The sequence below is a fragment of the Protopterus annectens genome, chromosome 3.part0, assembly GCF_019279795.1.
Source record: "Protopterus annectens isolate FY-2018-M chromosome 3.part0, PAN1.0, whole genome shotgun sequence".
Classification (NCBI taxonomy): Eukaryota; Metazoa; Chordata; order Ceratodontiformes; family Protopteridae; genus Protopterus; species Protopterus annectens.
Genome location: NC_056731.1, coordinates 1,713,158,962 through 1,713,181,879, shown reverse-complemented (window position 1 = coordinate 1,713,181,879; position 22,918 = coordinate 1,713,158,962). Strand labels below are relative to the sequence as shown.

The window sequence follows — 22,918 nt, the reverse complement described above, 5'->3', positions numbered from 1 at the left end:
TTCTTTTACAGGAAATGTAACTGCACTCTTCAACTCATACCTCCCAAGCTCTGCTCCTCCTTCTCTCCTGGCTAATCTTCATACTTTCCTAATTTCTCTCATATACTTAGATTATAAATGTAACTAAACAGTAACATCCAGCCATCATGCTGTATGTCTGTGTTTCTCTTGAAAAATGTTTAATAGTTTTGCTGTCTTTGCTGAATGATACCTATTTTGACTGTAATACTACCTGTTGATTGTTATACTACCTGTTGATTGCAATGCAAATATTTTTCTTGTAATTCTCTATGTAATATAACTTTATATTGTGGAGCTTTTCTCCCCGGGCCTCCACTGAAAATGGGCTCTCGAGTCCAGTGGTCACCAAACTGGAATGAATAAATAAATAGGTTTAAGTAGGTTACGAATATCAAAACTTTCACAACCTTGCAGTAGCTAGGTACAATGAGGCCGTGTTTTCATGTTAGGGTCTCTCTGTACTTTTTTCTTAGGACTGAATGAGACTTCAGTGAAGAATACACCCCCACTGATCTGAGTGTACGTTTTTTACATTGTAAATTTGAAATGTAAAGTTGTTCCGTGAAATCCCTGTGCACCTGCTAAATCCCCATTGCAGGTGAATTTCGCTGTGCTGTCAGTGTTCGCAGACGAGTTACAGGTAACTTGTATTATGAGACCAAACCTCTGTAAATCAAACAGTTCAAGTGGAAGGGTAAATGTACTTTGTTTTTCAAGAACTTTTAGACCAAATTGTCTTGGGTATCTGATGAAGCAAATGCTTATGTTGACCTTCCTTTTCTAAGTACCCTACCTGCCCTGTCAGCTGCAATTGAATGAACAGCAAATTGGTATTATTCTTGTTCTTAGCACAATGTACATTACAGAGACAAGTTTGCTTAATGGGCATAATGCAATACGATCATCAGACTACTACTTCATCAGTCTAGTTTTTCATAAACATAGACGACGACTCTTGTTAGAAAAAGGTTATTCATTTCCCCAAAAGATTCAGAGTATTATTCTTTTTAACTTTCTTTCTCCTGCTAAAATTTAGTACCACCTCGTAACTGGGCATTTTGTCCTGCTATACAGAGTTATGCGATTTTTCTTCAGAGATAAAAAGACGTAAAAGAAAACTGGGTCAAATAATAATGATGACAACTGAAAATCTGCATTTTAAACATTTAAGACACTGTTACAATGTCAGCGGCTAATATGAATAGTATGTCAATCATACCTCATTACATATGCAGGTTTGAATGTCAATCATCCGCACCATGCCCACTCCTGCGCGAAACTCAGGGTGAGACAGCCAAGTATATTATCACCCTTATTAACTTCTAGGCAGTATAAAAGCAAACTTTGAACAATGTTATAATAATGTGGCTAAATTTGCAGCAAATTCCCCTTTCAGAACACAATACCATACAGCAGTGAAAGCCTAAATTGGATAGAACTACCCCATCAACTAACATATACAGAGCTTCTTCCCACCTACAGCATTATGCAGCAATCATCTGCTTGTCGAACACTAAATACCATTCTATGCAACTATGTTTGTACTCCTTCATTATGATTCAATGAGGAAAACCCTTTCTGTCCACATCCCTATCAAATCTGCAGGGCATGATCTATGGTTATACCATGTTGCTAAGGACTAGGTCTCCTTGCCTATACCCATCAGATCAATACCCTCCCTCTAGTCCTTCAAAACCATTCAGAAATAGTTCTTAGCGAAACTCTGTCTTGTTTTTTGCCCAACCTCAGGATAATGATATTCCTAAATATGATCAAGTTCCTAAACATACCTTATACCTCCTTACTCACCCTTTTCACTCACTTCCTAACTTTATCTAGATAAAAATGGACACCAACACAGTTAGACTTTCCCGGTACTCAAGACATCAGTAAACAAATATCTTGTTTTACCTTGTCCTTACAAATGTTTCCCCTGCCTACACTCCACTAATGTAATATAATATAGTACAATACAATATGATATACAACTTCTGATTACAACTACCCAATTGAAAACCAAGAAAAAAATTACAGTCAGATAAAGAAATCTGTGGAAATAACTGGCCACACACACCACAAGAAAAACTACTTCATACTGATCAACTATGCCTGATTTTGCCTCAAATTATTACCCTTCTCCTTATATAAAATGTTTTGATTTTTTGGTAAATCCATGTTGTTCAAAATCTGATTGTTCTCCTACAAATGTGAATTAGGGTAATATTTAAAAGTTATACACGATTTTCAAATTGTAAAGATTTAGGTGGTCATTGGTCTAGTATAAAAACCCATGAATCTACTAGCTAACCTGTAGCATCCTTCAGTTGGCTTGTAAGCATGTACCAGAATGTCTCACTGGAGCTATGTTGTTGTGTGATGTGGACTGTTCTTTCAGTTGAGTCAGCAGAAAGGCCTACCCAGTATCTGAGCAATAAAACATGGCCATTATAACTTTCACATACAGCACCAAGAGGTGAAGTGACGATTCTAGTTTCACATCCCCTCAACAAAACTAATTCTAAACTTATTGCCACTATCCACAAAAGGAAAACGCAATAAATATTGTATAAAAATTACATAACTACTAAGCCACACTAAAACCTTCAACAATGACCACATCTTCTCAGTTGAGCTAAAATCCTGCAGAGCAAAGCAAAAAGAACCTGGTAAACCTCCTAGAAAACCAGACTCGCAAGCAATCAGTGAAAAAAATAATCAGTTAGCAATGGACATAACAATCCTCCATTAACACAAACACACACTGAAATTACCGCATACTTAGAGTGCAGGAAAACTTGCAGCCTGTAAAGAATTAAACCTGTAATACAAAGACTTACACTGCATAAATCATGCAACATGGAAACAAGAAGGACATCAAATACATACTCTCCAGTTAAATATATCCAGTAATGAAAACAAAACACAAGAAATGACATCAGTAACATGCAGTTTAAGTTAGAATCTCCCAAACATAAAAATGTTCACTTACCTGTAATGTCCAAGTGTGTAGTCTAAACAAATCCTGGGGCCATCTCCTACAATGCTGACTGCTTCTCCAGATGACTTGCACAGACTCTACAGAACAGCTTAACCAGCAGAGTATCACCATTATCTATAAAACGTACTCCAAAATTCAAGTCCCCTACAGCAAATCATGACAGTCATTTATAATCCCACTGTCACAAAGCAGAAAAAGTAAAAGTGTCAAACAGTAGTAATTGAATAAAAAAAAGGCTGCACTAACCTCTTGTTCAACCTTCCCTTATGACTGTGAGTTCCACAACTAAGCAGAATTCTTTAGAAAGTGACACGCATATTTCATAAAACAGCATACCCACCCCCAAACAATTAAGCCAAGCCTTGTCTGTCCACATGATGCACCTAGACAATATTTGAGTTTACTTCTTTGTAATGAATGCATGAATAGATTACACTGGTCAACACATTCAGGAAAATGCGTACATTGAAATGCATAAGACATTTGTAACAGCTCAGCATTTAAATGTCTCATTTAATGAAATGAAAGTCAATACCAAGCCAGAAACCAATGCACGTAGCACCTCATCAAGTTGAATATGACCATTTACACCTCTGCTGGCACCCATTGTTTAACCCAGTATGTTCAAGATCAAAAACACTTAACAGAAAGCCAAATTTTTTAGAATAATTAACATGTAAACCAGTTGACTCAGGCTTCTCTTACCACAAACTGAAAAATATGTAACTATTTTTTATATATTTACTCAATGTTTTAGTTAATATAACAAACTTCAATAAATTGAATTTTCAGTGGAGATTGGTATCTGCAGAAAATGATAATAAAGCTACACGTAGAGTTTAAATAATCCTATTTATATGCTTGTAACAGATGTAAAAAAAAATAACTTCAGTGAAAATCAGGGGAGGCACAAGAGGAGAGCTGAGAAACGCAGGTTGGCATGAGATGAAACACATTCATTTTAATGATGTGCTTCTCCTGCAAGAAGCAAAACCTCTACATGCATGAGTAGGGTTAAGCTTACAGAAAATGGCATCTCAAGATGGCCTAAAACACAAAAGCAAAATGTGTATTAAATTATTTTGACTTGCATACTTTTTTGTTGTAGTCATATAAACATGTTGTGGTCTTGAAATGTACTCAAGTGCACATACTATCTGTAAAAATACCATGCATATACTTTTTGTCCAAGTCTTCTTGACACACTGTAAAAGATCTCAGCCTTCAGTGCAGACAAGACTGCTCACAAGTCCACAAGATATGAAAGGGAGATGGAAAGAGTACTTCAAGCAGCTTCTAATGAAGAAACTACACAGAAGCTCTACTTCCCCAGACCCAGCCTACAATGATAGAGGAGCAGTAGCCCACCGTGGAAGAAGTAAGAATAGCTCTACGGAAAATGAAGTCAGGGAAAACAGCAGGATCAGTTGAGGTCACAGCTGATATGATAAAGATTGGGTGGCACAGTGGCACAGATGTTAGAGTTGTTACCTCACAGCAAGAGGTTCCCCAGCTCAATTATTGGCTGGGGTGCTTCTGTGCAGAGTCTGCATATCCTGTCTGTGTTTAGGTGGATTTCCTCCAGATACTCACATTGTCTCCTGCATTCCAAAGACATGCAGTAAGTGGATTGGACACTCTAAATTGGTCACATGTGTGAGTGTGAGTGTGATTGCATAGTGTGGAAGAACTACTGCATCAGGGCTAGCCATGTGGCAATGTAAACCTCAGCTCTAGATGACTGTTACTGTTGAAGTGACCCCAGACCCCATGTGCAAAAATAGGAAAAATGGGGGTTATGGATGGTTGGGTGGATATGAGAGAATTGGCTTTGGAGGGTACTCATAGCTATGTGTATCACAGCTGACTGCACAATAAGCATACTAGTGCCAGTGCTCAAGAGGATAGGGTACATTCACAACTGACTTCAGTAGAGAGCTATATAACTTGCATGAAAGTTCTACAGAAAGTGAATGACAAATGAATACACAGAGTAGTAGAAGGTAAGATGGGAGATGAACAGTTTGGATTCAGATCAGGATGCAGGACAACTGTTTCAACAAATAATTTGCAACCAAGCATATGCAGGCAATTGCATGGTCACCATCTTTCAGTAGCAGATAACAAGTACCAGAAAACAAAAATGCAACCATTCAGCTATAGTGATTTAGATATTCTGACCCAAAATGTTCTAACTAACTCTGTTGTCACTCACTAAATTGGGTGTAAGCGCACATTACATACAGGTCGTTTATTTCATCTTGATGATGTGGTATTCGATGATGTCGGGTTTCAATACTCTGAAGTAGACCCATATACATATATATATATATATATATATATATATATATATATATATATATATATATCTATATCTATCTATAGGTATATATAAATATATATATAGATATATATAGATATATACATAGATATCTACACACACACACACACACACACACACGCGCACACACACACACACACACACATACGTGTGCCAGGGCTAGCCAACCAGCAGTGTAAACCTTGGCTTTAAATGTTTGTCACTAATGAAGTGACACCAGGACCCCATCTGCAAAAATGGGAAAAAGGGGTTATGGATGGACACACACACACACACACACAGATATATATATATATATATATATATATATATATATATATATATATACACTAGCCACCTGGTTGGATCTTGTAGACAGTCAGTGGTGAAGTGACACCCTGACCCCATGTGCAGAAATGGGAAAAAGGGGCTGTGGCACACACACTGGCACAGTATACAGCACTGTTGACTCACGGAAGAGGTTCATAGATTTATAGGTTAGTAATAGGCTAACTGCTCTTGTAGGCCAGTTTGAGCCTAGCCAGTCACCCCATGTAAGAATCAAACCCTGCACCTTGTGTCTTCAAGGAAAACACCTTAACCATTATGCCAACCTCCTACCCCTATTCCTTGGTTCAGTTATCAGATGGGGTGCTTTCTGTGCCAAGTCTGCATGTCCTCACCTTTGTCTGTGTGGGTTTCTTCCAGGTACTTCAGTTTCCTCCTAAGTTCCAAAGATATGCAGTAAGGGGACTGGACACTATAAATTTGCCATAGGTGGAGCATGCATTCAGGTGTGTGGTATGAAAAAACAGCCAAGGCAGGGCTAGCCACCATGTGACGTGAAAGTTGGCTGTACCTGATTCTGACTATTGAAGAGACACCTCACTCCCATGTGGAAACATGGGAAAAGGCTTTGTGGATGTATGGGTACAAAGATATATATATATATATATATATATATATATATATATATATATATATATATATATATATATATATATATATATACACACGCACGCACGCACGCACACACATATACAAATATATATATATATATATATGTATATACACAAAATATATATATATATATATATATACAAGCACACACACACAGACACACACAAACACACACACATAGACATATGGATCTTTTGTGTATGATCACCCTAATGTCGTATGTAAAACACTGACAAAATAAGTTTGAGCATACATGACAGTGAAAAAAAAATGATCACAATAATATCAAGAGAGGAAAGCCATTTCTTCTCCCAATATTAAAGCTAACCTCCCATAACACTAGCATCAAAGTTGTATGAATAGTGGTAGTGTTACAGGAAGGTTTTAATTATGTTAACATGTACGGTTAAGCGTGGAGAAAGGGGAAGCAATAGGTGAAGGGTTAGCACCCATTACTAAAAAGGGCAGGGTGGATGTCTAACCCAATGCTGCCCTGTCACCCAGCCCCATCACTACACCTTAACTGCTACTACACAAGAGAGATTCAGACATACAAACATTCATAAATACACACAAGCAACACTACAACTATCCCTTAACCCAACCCTAACCATAAAATGCACAAATTTGCACACAAAGACGGGTCTATATCATATAGTCGAAGTTTCAAAACTTCAAATCATTTAAGGTTGAACCTAAATGATAGAAGTTTCAGAACTTCAAACTAAAAAAAAAAAACACATGGGGGCAAGCCCCCCTGTACCCCCCCACACCACCGCTACTCAAATATAACAACTCCAAGATCTCACCATATTTAACATAAGGGAAATCTTCCCTTACAGTGATCTCCGTCATAAGCTTCGAAGTTTTAAAACTTCGATCTTTAGGGTTTGACCTTTTCAGATTAAAAATTTTAAAACTTCGAGCTTATGATAGGGACTCCACAAAGGCACATCTGTCCTTCCTGCACCCCCGAACCTAACTCTAACTCATATATATCTTGGGGCATTTTCACACACACACACACACACACACACACACACACACACACACACACACACACACACACACACACACACACACACACACTCTGCCAAACCCCACTTACCTGTATCAACATTCCATCCATAGCATTAACACATCCACCATTTGGCCATTTATAACATCGACTGTAAATCACACCTCTACGTTTGTTGAGCAAATATAAGTTCTGTCAAATGCTGAGGAACTATAGTTATTTATTTATTTGACATTTGTTGACCGGGAATGTCTGGCTGAGCTTGCGCCCTTTTTCGGCAGAGGCCTGGGGAGAAAAGCTCCACAAAGTATTACACCATAAAATGTTTACAAACAATACAATATCCATGAGGTAATATAAACATGCATTATAATGCTTGGATTCACAATTGCAACCCAAGAGTTTAAAGGTGTAATTTACAAAAAAAAGGCAATAAAATCAAATGTTAAAGTCTTTATATATTTCCAGTACATAAGGACTTCACAGTATAGAGGGGAAGTAATGAAAATTAACTAAGAGTTTATGAAAAGCTTTTATCCATGTAACAGACACACTGCTTGCATAAGCAGTAACAGCCTCACCCATCAAAAACTAATTTGACGCACTATATAAAGTTAACATCATGTCCTACAGATTAAAAATGCCATCAACTTTCCTTCCTTGCTAATATTTTTATCACTGTACCATCAACTCATACGTTTAGTCAACAACTGTGTAGAACACTGATCAGCAGGGGCGGCTCGTGGCATCAGACTGCAGCCCCCTCAGCTAAAAATCCTTTTCTTGTGTGACACTGTGACAGTAGCAGATGTTTTTTTTTTTGTTTAAATCCAAAATTCGTGTCCGACTGAAGTATCGCCAAGATAAGACTTTAACCGCCTCGGGTTGCGGCAGTTTTAAATAGATTTTTTTTGTTTGTTTTTATTGCAGCCCAGTGGAGTAATGAAGGCATCATTGTGATGCCCAGAAATCTATGCGGTTCCAAACCGCATAGAAGTGGAAGGGGCTCGGACTGCGACGTCTGCAGGCACGTCATGACGTGCTTGCTGGGCTAAATGCTGCTGATTGGTTGTCGCTCTTTTCCCGGGCTTTATGTGCTGGGAAAAGAGCGAGAATTAATCAGTTGTGGGCTTGTGGATTGATTTGTGAATCGTGACTGTGCTAAGGACCGATTTTTTTATTAATAATTTAATTTGGCATTGGATTTTAATTTTTGTTTTTATTTGGGTGGTAATATTTCGTCAGCTGTGCTGTGCAGCCTGTACAAGCCTAGCCTGAAGGAAGAACAGAAGAAGAAAGAAGAAGAAATGAAAAGAAGTTAGAAGAAGAACAGACTGAGTGAAGGTGAAGGTGCAGAACTAAAGTAAGTATTGTAGGCTTGTAGCTCATGATTCACTTTTCCAGCTGCAACATGTACATGATTTTTGATAATATTGGTGGGTGATATTGTCCCTAATAATAATTCCATGTATGGTGATGGGCTTAGAGGTTGAGCCATCTTGTGATATGAGTGTACTGACGATAGAAACTGAGGAAAACCTTGTAATTGTTCTTTGCTTGGCAGCTAAATGTGTATTTGCTTTTTGGTTACTGTATTAGATCTTCATTCCTCCTCACAATGTTGACCGAGCAGCAGCTCTTGTGTGTGTGCCTGTTACTCAGCTTTCCCGAACTGTAACTTTTTTTTCTCTGCAGATCTGACATGATCCAGTTTAACAAATGAAGCATACGAAAGTCATGACACCCCTTGGATCACACCCTTTCTTTGTAAAACATTTAGGGACAAATGCAAAACATTGTCTATAGTTCTAATGTACACGTTCAGTGTTTCTTTAAGCATTCCATAAGACTGCAGTGCATTTGGATGTCATACAACATTATTTTACTTAGGCAGTTGCAGATGTGTCATTTAAGTGAATGGTTGTTTACTTACTTTTTTTCTGGATGCCTGTGCTTTTCAGTCTGGGTGTTTTGTGCCAAGAAATAGAACCTGAATCCATGCCTAAGAGTACATGGTGTCAAACAGGATTGTAGCAGTTACCATAATTCTGAGTTTTCAAAAGTTCTGGCCTGTTTATTGTCTTCTAATTGTCATATATTACTCCATTTTATCTTGCAAAGATTTGGATTTAAAAATTACAACAATGTAATAATGTGATGGAATTTCACTAGATCACCAAAAGCAACTTCTTTTTACCACTAAGCATGCCTATAGACAATGAAGATATGAACCAACAATACAAAAAAATATATATTGTTACAGAAGGCATCAAAATTAACACTGCAATAATATGGAAAATTTAAAACAAAATGTAAAAAAATGCATTAAAATAATAACAAAAATCACATAAATAAACTACATCTCATATGCAGAAGCAGAAAGTATCAATATTATTAGATGAAAGGAAGGTCATGCCTATTAAATTTGGAGGACTTATTTGAGAGTGTCATCAAAGCAGAAGATACTTCAACTCAGCTTCTGCATTATGCATACTAGTCAGACTGCTTTTCCTGGATATTGAATTTCTTCAAAATGGCTAGAGATCAGTGCTGTTGTTCAGTCGTAGTTCTGTTTGATCTCTCTTCCGCATTTAACATAGTGCATCAAAAATCATATTACATCATCTACAGACTTAGTTTAGGGCTTCAGGTAGTCTCCTAGACTTTTTCTTTCTCCTTCTTCTCTGGATATAGACAATCCCCGGGAGTCTTGGTGATATGATGAAGCTTCTTGATAGTGTCTCTGACTGTAAGCATAGTGTAAACCTAATAACCTATGAACTTATAAGGACACATTTTTCATATATATGGTTTGCATACAGAAATATGAAGCATTGACTCTGCATTGACTCTATATTTTAACAGAGCACTATGGCAGACACTGAAAAAACAAAACAAAAAAAAACATATGTTTTAGTTTTATCTCATCATGAAGATGTATACAGTTCAAACCTAACAGCAGAACAATAATTGCTTATTTTACAGGTTTTATTTAATTTTTCAAATCTGAATGTTCTCATGGAGGGCAGAAATTATGACAGTCTCTTGATTTACTGGAAGGCTACTTCTTACTAATTAATTATGTACCAGGAAGGCACGGGTAATGAGCTTATAATGTCCTAGTCTCTGCTTATGTTTATTAACAGCACAAATTCAAGGCATTTTGAGCATCTGGCATACTAAGAATTCACCACCTACCAATTACTAACTGAAATTTTTATCTTATGCTATATACAAGAAGTGAGTGCTATAAGTGATAGAAACTTATGCAACTAGATCTGTCAACTGCTATGATTTAGGTATAGTGATATCATGATTTTTTTACTTTCAGCTTTGCCTTGTTCCTCATAATTATTGATTTTTTTTCTGATTTGTCTTATAAAGACAAACCTGTTCAAAGCCATATACATTATTAAATAACTAAAATAATTAAATAACTGACAATCTCTTATGAAGACTCCTCATCAGTAACTGTAGGTCAAGCATCTAAAGGCTTTCCAGCAAACAATAAGAACATTCTCCTCTTTATGGCCTTCTACTATGATTTTTTTAAGTCTGTTGCTATGAATTTTAATGTACAGCGTTTGAGAGGTACATCTGCTTCTGCTTCTAATAGCAGACATAGATGCAACATAGGAGCTGTTAGTGTTACAGCGGCAGAACCTAATGGCATAGCTCAATACTTTTTACAAACTGTTTCAGTTAAAAAAATGTTTTTCTGTGTCTCCTGTAAAAAGATACTTCAAGATGTCTGACTGTCATTAGCTCTGTATCGTGCATGCAACTCAGTATTGTTGCTGGATATGGAACAGGAAAAGTAGGTAGTACTGCATTATTTACAGCCCTTAAGTCTTGTACAATCCTTTCCTGACTTTTTCACTGGAAAAATAGGAGTACTACAAGGGCTTTTAGCTGGTGTTATTATTCCTTGGTGTATCAGAGACTGAATTACAGGTTTGATTCCCTGCTCTGCTTCTGGTTTTAGTGGATATTGTGGAACTCTACGGAGAGGTTTTTATGGATTTAATTTTATTTTTACTGGTTGTGCTGATTTCAGTATACCTACTTCATTTGCATGCGTAGCCCACAAGTTGGTAGGTACCTGCTGTAGTAACACTCACTCTGCCTGTATGCTTCCAGCAGGCTGTTCCTCAGCTTCTGCTAAAACTGCCAATTCCCCCCTCTGATTCTGTTGGAACATTTATACACACCCCTTCTGGTGTACAGTAAATAGTACAACCCAGCTTACATAACAAATCTCTTCCTAGTAGGTTTACTGGTGCAGTAGTACTCAAAAGAAAAGAATGCTGTTTTTTCAATTGGACCTAAAGAAATGGGGATGGGTTCTTTTTTTCAATCGGACCTAAAGAAATGGTGATGGGTTCTGAAACAGGATACGTAACCATAGTATTTGTTACTCCAACTCCCTTTACTTATGCTCTAATACTGGTATTTGACTATCTGAAGTAATTTTTAACTGACCTACTGGCTCAAGTGTCCACCTGAATTGGGGTTTTGTTTGAATTTATTTTCATCTTAACATAGGGCCCATTTTGATCTATTGGCAGTAGAGGGTTAGGATTCAATTCTGTATTATTTTCTTGACCTATTCAGCATGGAGCTTCCTGACTCCTTCCAATCTGAGGGAGTGGTGGAGGGAAAAATTGCATTATTACAATTTGGTTGCCACTCAGTCTAAGAGTCTTGGACTCTTTGCATTTGCCTGTGTGGGCATTCCCCTCTCCAATGTCCTGCTTCTCCACAATTAAAGCAAGATGTTAGATGCAGCTGGAGGGGGACTGCCAGCTCATTGTTACCAACCAGCTGCACCTTGTTCCCCTCAACCAGCACTTTTGCTAAATCCTCTAGCAATTCCTCTACCCCTTCCCCTGCTTCTACCTCAACCCCTTGGGTTTTCCAGCTGCCTGATTTGTAAAGTTAACAGTGTATCCTTCCTTTGTTTTTCCTGATAATCTGCACAGTGATTTGCAGCACTTAATAAAGACTCTAAGTCATTTCCTTGGCAGTCTATGAGCACTTGCTTTATTTGATTTTGTACAGGGGCTTACAAAGGCTGCTGCAATAGCTGGCTTAGCTTGCTCCTCTGGGTCTGGTATTCCTGAATGTCTAGCAAATACTGTTTTAAGGTGACTCAGTCTGCAGGGGCTTCCCCTTTATTTTGTTTACATGCCTGTATTTTAGATTAGTCAGTCCTAACTTGACACACATCCATAATTTTGTTTAACAATGCTGTTCATTATCTGTCAATGCATCCCCTGCTTTCTTATTTTATCTGAAATAACTACCCTCAGCAGTTGATTTAAATCCGTCAAAGTAGGATTGTAACATTCTATTATAGTTTTTAATTCTTCTTTGAATTTTAATGGATCTTCTCTAATATTTGGACATTTTTTGGACATAGTATGCAAATCAGCAGGGGGTCCAAGGACGATAAACAAGTTTCCTATTGTTAGCCCCCCAAATGTCCCTAAGGTGTGCAATAGATCCCCTCCAGAGGTTGTAATCTCTTGTTGTACCCTGTCATGTGAGCATGTATAGTGAGATACAGGAGTGTCGAATACTAATGCCCCTGTTGGGGAAGTAGAAGCTATCTGAGAAGGATAGGAAGAACCCCCCTCGACTGCAGATACCTGTTCAGAAGATGAAGATTGAACAGGGGAACCATTTTGAGATGTACCAGTATCACGCGGACTGGGTGTCCAATGGACAGTAGAACGAAAGGTAGGGGTCTGAGAAACAGAATCTTGTACAGGAAGTACCTGTACTGGTGCATATGGGGGTGGGGGTGCAGTAGCTACTGGAGGATTATCATCCTCTTCAGAAGTTTTTGCTTTTTGGCCATCCTCAGTTTGTTCCAAACCTGCTAGACAGGATAAAGGGATCCCTTTTTACTGGTCTGTACTGCCATTTTAACCTCTTTTACTTGTTGCAACAATTTCTTAACATCTTGCAACCCTCTTAATGCTGGCTCCTTAAGTGCTTCACTGTACCAAGAATAAAATGCTGCCATTTGTTCCCCACTCACTTTGCGTTTCTTTTCATCCAAAATATGTTTAAATGTGAGCAATTTAGCCTTGTCATAAATTTCATTTAATGGAAATACCCCACCAGCACAATTCTTAGTAAGCTGAAACCAGTCATGCAAATATTTACAACTTTCTTTCCCATAGTTAAAATACATAAAATATGCAGGTGTTCCCTTTTCAGGGATTTGATCTTGCTTGCTTATCTTTGCTCCCATTTTCTTATTTTATAAAGAAGTAATAATAAAAATGTTAGGCTTACCTTACAACTCCGGGATCCTGGCAATTCTGAAGACAGAAAATAACTGTAGTAATCCACACACCATACAAGGAGGGAAAGGTACAAAGTCTGTCAGTGTGCAGCAACAGAGGAGGAGAGGATTCGATTAGCCTTTTCCCACAGCACCCCCTTGCTTTCATCCCTGCGCAAGTTTAAATGTTACAGCTCCAGCATTGCGGTCGGGATAACAAGGCAGATAGGTACTGTGTCCAGAACTGACCACTCTTTCGGACCCTCTGAGGGTACCTTTACACAATCACACTGTTAAGTCCCAGCGTGCTTTTGGCTCATGAATTTATTTTAACAACGCATACCTCTACGTCCTCTATCATGCAGTAAGCTCATGAATTTGTTTTAACAGTATATAGTCTACATCCCAATCATGTTATGGGCTCATGAACTTGTATATTCTACGTCCCAATCATGGGGTGGGCTCATAAACTTGTTTTATAGTCTACGTCCCAATCATGCAGTGGGCTCCTGAACTTGTTTTAACTTTATCTTTAGCTTTGAACTTTTTATTTTCTTTCTTTCATACATTGATACATTGACAAAATAAAACATCTCTCATACTTCTTACCTTTCAATCCTGAGGATACCACCCTCAACACAAGGTGCCACCTTGTGCTAATTTGTCCTTTACTGTATGTGCACATACATTTATTATACTCATTCGCTGTGGGATCCTCCCAGTATTACTTGTATACCTTATAAACAACTCAGTCAAACAAAACATAGCCATGTACTTTCTTTTTTAAACAATTTTAGCAAAATGTAAGAAGAAAAAAAACCACAAACCAACCCTTTCCCCTTACAAAATAACTTCCCTGCCAAGGTTAGTATGTTTGCACACCCTGAATAGCTGCACATCGGAGTCTCTGACTATTTCATACAAAGCAGTCTGGAATTCACAGAAAATCTGTGACGGGCCCTATTCCAGAACTGCCCAGCAGCAATACCAACGTTCAGATCAAGAGAACGGCAGCAAATTGTTATAGTCAAAAATAAATAACATTAAGAATTTAACTTATATGCCTTTAGTCAGGGACAACACTTCAGGATATGCAAACAGAAATTTTATTCTTACAGCACTGGGAGTCAGTCTTCGTAGCCCTTGATAAAGCATTCTCACTTTACATACAAAAAATGTATTTTTACACATTTTATTATCAAACTGGTCATGCAATTTCATTACGTTACGATGACTGTGTCCTATAGAAAATTTTGCAAATGTCCTCATCCCTTGTGATTTTCGTCTCAGACTTCACGTGACCACCGTCTTATATATGATCCACCTGCTTCCAAGGGGTCTTGTTTCTGACACTGGATGTTTTAAACCTGCCCTAGCCCGGATGAGTCAGGCTAATAAATTCCTTTTGTAGTAACTACATGCCTTGACTTCATGCAACACATACAAAAGAATGCAATTTAAGTAACAGCAGTAGCTTATGAAGCTGTATTTTTCCCAGCCCTGTATACAAATTATATTTGCTTTTTAACAATCATATTATAGCATCATTAAACTGAAATGAATATACATTTTAATAAGCCGGTCTTGTCCCATAACATTATCTATATGTCACCTTTATGTCCTACACCTTATGCGGGCAGCACACATGTGACTTAAGGAGCCTATAAGACCTAAAGACTTTGGTACACTGGCTGGATGTTGGGCTATCCTTGGCAGGAGATCCCTTCTCTAAAGAATACTGCAACAGTGATATGGAATGACATTCCTAAACACCTGGGCAGATAATTTGAAGACAGTATACCACCTTACCAAACCACTGTGCAGACCATGGTGAGTTTACAGTTATTTGTAACAACCTGGAAATACACAAATAAATACACAGTCATAAATAACAGAAAAAGTTCCAAGTGCACTTTATTAGTTTATCATTTCAGATTTACATAATACATATAACAAATGAAAGTAGTGCAATAGTACAAATTATGTTCACATTGAATATGGCACATTTCACAATATGGACTAGTCTTACTGTAAGTAATCAACTTCATGACAATGAAGATATCTCTGCTCATTGAGATAGACAGTATCTGCAGCTCAATCAATCCAGGATTTGTACACAGAAAAACAAGTCAGCTGGAACTGTCAGACTATGAAGAACTAGCCTTGCAGCAGATATGTTACATTCAATAAATGAAACTTAATGGATGACAATCAATTTTGTTAAACAAAGTGAATGTAGTTCAGAGCACAAACAACTTGGGGTATTAGCAGATAATGTACAGTACTGTTCTCTACTGCATACAACAAAACATAGTTAAAACACTGCATTAAATAAAACACTGACTGTAATGCTACTCCACAGAAGACACATATTTTAAATTTGTGACAGCCCAATGAAGATTTAGTATGTTTTACGGTATTTTGCACTTGTACTTGTAGAAGAAAATGAACAGCCTAGTATTTTCTATTTTCCAGCTGAAAAGACTAAATCTAAAAATGTCAAGAGGTTTAGAAATCAAGGTCACATATTTTCAACAGCCAAATGGATTTATGACCTGAAGAATAACTTAAGGCAAAAATATCTAGACAGACAGACTTCTACAGTACAAAAGAAAAAAAAAAAACAAAAACAAAAAAACACTGATATCAGAATCCATTTATATTCACATTTTATTAACACAAATTCACTAAGCCTCTATCAGCTCCCTAAAATATCATGTCACATTAATGGGAAAAAAAATACCCATCTCTCTGCACCCTGCCTGTGGGTTGTCATCTCACCATTCACTGTGATGGTGATGAAACTTCCCCTGGCTACAACAATGCATTACTTGCCCCCTTGTGTACTCACCCATAGCATGACTCCATGTATGTGGTTCTTGCAACCTTTCGAGAACAGGTTTCCTGAAACAAACTTCCTCCAATACAACTATTTTCAGATTTCACAGTGTCATACACAAATCATCATACACAAATCATCATTCACACTTCTTTATTTGTAGTTTAATAACTTATCATTAAGGAGATGACTATAAAGTCAATGACACCTTAATAAACTAAGTGCATGACAAATAAAACGTTTGCAGAGAATTGTGAAACTTGCAAAATGTTTGTAAAGAAATGCTAAAGTACCGGTTAGACATTTGCAGGTTACACAAAGTTGTTATTAGCAATGCAAACTGCGAAATACATCAAAACATGGAAATAATTCTTTATTAAAGAACAGAAAGGTAAAAATATGTGGGTATAAGGCTTAATATAAAGAAAATACAAAACTAGGAATCCATGCGGTCATTTTGTCTGTGTATATCTACACAGCACTATCAGTTGGAGGTCCGTCTCTGATGAGACACCTAGCATTACCTGTCATGGCATTTACAGCTGTTAAAAGATTAAGGGTCTCATTATGGTCACACAATGAAGTGCAGTAAAGTGACCTTCCCCAACAAGGTATGCAGTTTCATGTATGCTTAACACTACTTCCATTTGTGATATAAAACAACCCTACAATCTGGAAGGTGCATTTCACTTAAAACTGCTCAGCAGTGCCACATCTTCTTCAAAAGCTTCACTATACTAGTTGAAGCAATACTTTCAGATGCTAATCTTTATTTTCATCTCACTCTTTTTCTTTTCTTTGACGACTGTTCTCACGGTCTACTGCATTAATTTGTTTGATCTCTTAACAACAAAAATGTGATCGTTTCAGATTTCTAATTTCCTTACCTGAATGAAGCAAACCTTTTTCTATTTATTTTGACATTTGTTTGCAGTACCAAAGCTACCTAAAGACATTCAGGGTGTGCAAAATTCCTTTGTTTTTGTTCTGCAAAATAGAAAAATAGTTGGATGAATGGTCTGGTTAAGAGCCATCTCTCAGACAATTAAAGACATGAAGGAAGGTTAGTCCTGAGGGAGACTTTCTCCTTATGGAGTAGTACATGGGGGCTCCCTACACATAAGGGCCTGAAGTTTTCAGACCATTCTAGTAGAAATAACTGGCACCAAAACCAGTGTCATCTAAAAGATGAATTTCACATAAGCTGCCATACTGGTCTAAAAGAATGAAGAGTAGTATTCTCTAGGATAAAATTAAGATCACAAGAGGGTACGTCAGAAATGTGAAGAGCCACCAGTAAAGAAATGGGTGGATTCTGTGAGATACTGCCTGCTATCAATGATGTATGCACTTTGATGGAATATTTGGAAAGACCTTCCCCAAACAGGTGGGAAAGTATTCCAGGAGGGACAGTACTAGGCAAATACTCAGCAAGATCTCTTTAATGAAGCAATGCTCACAGAATGCTTTGTACGTTGAATAGGTGGGAGCTTCTAGTAACAGTTTTGTTTCCCCTCCTTTATATGAACCCCTTCAACAGCAAAGACATGTTGCCGTAGGATTAGTTTTACATCTTCCATGCTGCAAGCCTGAGAAGAGAGAGACAGAGAGAGAGACAGTGGCTATGGTGCAGTACTGATCCCTATAGCTACGTCAGAAAAGTGGCGTTAGCTAAAAGTTCACTGAAGAAGGAAAACTACTGTTTGCTGGGCCAGCAGGTAGCTATACACCTTCCCCCTGCACTTTTTTCTTTTCTTTTTAGGGGAATACTCACATTAATGGATTATATAGCAAGAGATAAATTACTTAATGCTTATAAGAGGTCTTTTTCTATCTTAAGAGCACAAAGCATACTGTTACTCCTCATACATCTGCATTTTATAGTTAATTTCATTTCTGGTTATACATCTGATGCTGCAAGAGATTTAAAAACAAAATGAAGATTTTTTTTTTGTCTATTTTAGTCTCACTGTTGGCTCAGGTTTTTTTTCTTATGACTACACCTACAAAATGACATCAACCTGGATGCTGCTAATAATTTACATCACAAGCAAAGCATACTGGGTAATCAAACCCCCATACTTCATTAGAGGAGGAACAGCTACTTACTATATCATAGTGTTTTAATTTTCAATGTAGGGTGTTCCACCTGTGAGACATAGCTGAGAAACTGTCCTACTAGGTCAATATCCTTTAGACAAACATTTTCTTGATATGACAGTTACTCAACCAAATTCATCAGAGAACTAGACACTAAGTTCACATAACAAAAAAAGACGACAGTGCTTGATTGATGTTATGCTGGGAAAAAGGCAGACAATGAGGTAAGGTGTAGGAATATGCATCAGTAAAAAATACAAATATCACTAGTTTATATTATTTATGACTGACAGTCTCTTGATTACCAATTTATGCAATCCTGATGTGTGTTTATGTCACAGAGGGACAGCTGGCAAACTGGCAACTCAACAAGTAGATTGCCATGGCTGTCCTAGGTTTACCTGGTAATGTCTGACCTCACAGACCTCCATAACAAATGTATTTAATTTCTAAGTACTCATCAATTCCATATTTGGAGCCTTCCCTTCCTATCCCTGACTGTTTTACACCACCAAATGGAGCTTCTGCAGAGGACACAATCCCTTCATTTACACCAACCATTCCAACTTCCAGCTGTTCTGCTACACGCCATATCTGAGCAGGGTCTTGGGAAAAGAAGTAACCTGTGAATACAGATAGAACAATAAAATAATTGTGAATGTAAATAATATGATGAAACAATGTGTGCTTCTAGCAATCAAATTTACAGAATGCAAAAAAAAAAAAGGCTTTTCAGATTTACAGAATATAAGAACTCATGCTCTGAAGCAGTCAATACTGTTGGCTCCGGGGTAAAAATAACTCAGGTCCACCAACATCTGCATGTCCCAGATTAATTATAAGCATGCTATTTCTGAAAACATAAACTTTAGAGTAGATAGTTGGTTAGCACTGCCTTGAAATAGGTTCTTTGCCATCTGCCTCCAAAGTGACAAGTTGTTGCATATGGTAATAATATAGCCTAACAGTACTAGTAGCATTAGTACATAACAGCTTTAGGATAAGTCCATTTACTTCTGCTTTACACTTGTCCTTGGAGGAAACGTAGTGGAATAGGAAAAAATGGATAGTGTGAACTAGGCAAATGTCATCCATCTGAATCATCACAGACATGCAATAACAGGATGATCATCCAGTTTAAAGCAAACCAGAATATACTGGAGTGCAGCCCACTTCTGCAATTACCTGGCCTAACCTGCACCCCTACAGCACAAGTGTAAGTAAAAGGCATTCCGGAAATCATCAGTCGAAGGGCAGAAAATGAGTTAGTAACTAAAGTGAAAATACAGACAGATCTACTACATGAGCATTTTACTGTGTACTGAGAATATTTATTTTGTTTATGGGCCTATATTATATGAACGAATGTTCATAATATTGCGAAAATGCCAGACTTTGAACTTGTTATCCCCTGCTAAATATATATACAAACTCAGAGATCGCATGAGGAAAGGGCAAATATTCCGACCTTCAGTACTACGATCCCAGAAGAAGCACTTCAAGGTCCAGCATTTTCGCTCTCTACAGCATTCAGAATTATGAACATTTGTTCATGTAATATAGACCCTTTGTTTATCAGTTAAATCCACCTAGTCATAATGTCCCTTTGCAGTGGAAGACTGGGGGAGAAAAACTGTAAAATCACAATTTTCACATTCATGCATATACTAAGGCATTATGAGACAGTATACATTTATACATAATAGTAAGACATGGTAGTACAAAGGCTCCTGAGTGTACGTAATACATATCAGAACTATTACACTGTAGGAGTGTTTAAACAATGCTACAGTTTCAGTACTTAGATGGTTCAAAAGAACTTTAAGTAAAGCACTTGTTATGGTAGCAATACTAGTAGGTAATCTAATCCTGGAGTGTAACAGCAACACAGCCAAGAGTTAAGGGGTTATTTTAATTTAGTGTTGAAGATGAGTGGGTTTTCAGTGAAACTAATAGGGAAATGGATAGAGTTCCAGGCCTTGGATACATGGCAGGAATATAGATCATCTCCAGTTTTTTTAATTTCTCCAAGTCTTTTGGGTTTCTAATACCATGACGGGAATGGACCCCATTCCTAAGTCAAAGTATGACTAAAATTCATGAAATTAGTATTGTTTCAATCTTTGATGTCAGCCACCAGAAGTGCTCTTCGCAGCACCCACACTGTACCCACTAATAACTCCTTCTGCAATTCGTACGGGGTTACATGTATTGGTAACATATCTTATGATTGTAGATTTTTTTCTGTAAGACCGGTTGCTCCTACTACTATTGAAACTGGATATCTTTCTTCCACTTTGCTCTCATTTCTGCCTAAAAATCTTGATAATTTATGACTTTGTGTCTCTCTGTATGCAAGACACTGTAGTCACTGGGTGTGGCGATTTCAATGATCAATGCTACTTCTGTCTTCTTTTCATGGACCACTACATGCACTTTTCTAGCATCTACCTTTTGAACTGTTGATAATGGGTGATCCCATGTGATGTAGACTTCATTTTCTATGATGCTCTGTGGCTCATGTTTCCAGTGTTTTTCAGCCAGTTCAATACCATAATGTTTGCACAATCCCCAGTGCAACAGTCTTGCCACATTGTTACGCCTTTCAGTATACAGTCCTTCTGCCATTAGTATGTCACGCCCAGCAACGAGGTGTGCAACTGTTTCCAATTCTGTTTTACAAAACCAATATTTGTCCATTTCTCCCAGATGTTCAAATGGAGTTTGTAAACCAACGTGTACACAACCCACTATCTTGTGCTGCCAATATTAACCTTTCATGTCTTGGCTTGAATTTGCCTCTCCTTAACCATTCCTGTGTTCATTCCTGATTAACATGAGGTTCTTCCAGAAGTTTTCTATACTTACAACTATATTTATGCATTTGCCACATTTCTTGCCTTCTCATCTGGTCCTTCAACTTATATTCTTTCTTTTGTTTTTTGGCACATTCAGTTTCTGCCTGATTTTTATCTACTTCTGGTCTGATTGCCATTCCTGCTTGACACCGATAAGCTTCTGCTAGATTAAGCAGAGAAGTCACCTTAGATTTACTTTCCTCATATTTCAAAACTTTCACTATGTTTGGGTCTTGTGAGGTCAGCAGATATGTGTGGAGTACCATGATTGCAGAATCTATACATGTAATCAGTTTCAAGGAGGCCCATCCCTCCTTTAGAATGGGGAATATATAATGTTGGTACGCACTGATTTTTATAAATCATTTGGTGAGCATGAAGCATCCTTCTTGTTTTCTTATCTAATCTATCCAACACATTTTGGGGCCAGTCAAGCTCTCCAAAACTGTAAGTTAGGACAGGAAAATCAAATTGGTTTATAGCTTGGGTTTTACTTCTCGATGTCAACACTGTTTTCAGGATTAATTTAAGTCTTCTAAAGTTTTCCTTACTAAGTTTTATTCACATTTGTTCATGTTTTATTGTTGATCCTTCATCAATTCCCAAATATTTATACACTCCCTCTTGCTCAAGTTCTTTTATATTACATTCTTGTCCCAAACTTCTGATGCTGCAGTTTTCCTGCTTTAAAGGTTGCTTTTGTACATTTATCAAGACCAAATGACATTCTTATACCATCTGAAAGTTTTGACAACTTGCAGTTGTGCTTTCAATTCCTCATCTGATGAGCTATACAGTTTTAAATCATCGACAAAGAGAAGATGAGGAAACAGCTTAATGGGCTAAGGGCAAGGCAGAATATTAGCGCTGACAGAGAGTCACCCTGGAATATCCCCCTTTGAATTTTTATCCCTGGGATAATAATCTGTCCTTTATTATGGCTTAATTGCAAAATGGTCTGCCACTGTTTCATGGTCACTGTAATGTAGTTGATCAGTGTAGGGTGTTGTCTTATACATTTTTAAGCACTCTTTTATCCATGAATGTGGGATACTATCATGTGCTTTTTTGTAGTCAATCTATGCCATACTTAGATTATTCCCCTGTTTATAGTTCTCCACTATGACTTTTACATGAAAAGAGACATAAAGGAGCTCTCTGAGCATGCAGCCCAGGCCGGTATGATCCTGACCTTGAGTAGCATCTTACCCTCACCAAGAATGATGCCACAATATGAAGACAAGATGATCAATTTCAACAATTGGCTTAAGTACTGGTGTCATTCAAAGGGGATCCAATGCCTGTCAGCTTGGGATGATATGCTCGACAAGCCACGATGCTTCGTTAGGGACGGCTTGCACCTGTCACCCCTGGGCTTTCGGATATTGGCAAAGGCTATTGCTACCCCCATAGTGCCTTTTTTAGGCAAGGCTCAAAAGACAAACCCACCTCCATAGGTATCACAAGGGATAAGAAACTAAGAGTAATGCTACTCAACGTCAGAAGTCT

The 22,918-nt window shown here is 37.7% G+C and overlaps 1 protein-coding gene across 1 annotated transcript in view; it reads right to left on the bottom strand.

Moving 5' to 3' along the window:
* Window positions 1-15,501: 15,501 nt before the first annotated feature.
* ALDH5A1 (aldehyde dehydrogenase 5 family member A1) overlaps window positions 15,502-22,918 on the bottom strand; it is a 536,325-nt gene continuing 528,908 nt past the window's right edge. Inside the window, exon 10 of the mRNA XM_044065747.1 lies at window positions 15,502-19,174. Coding sequence (XP_043921682.1) covers window positions 18,969-19,174 — 206 coding nt within the window. The 3' untranslated portion in view covers window positions 15,502-18,968. The remainder of the gene's footprint in view (window positions 19,175-22,918) is intronic.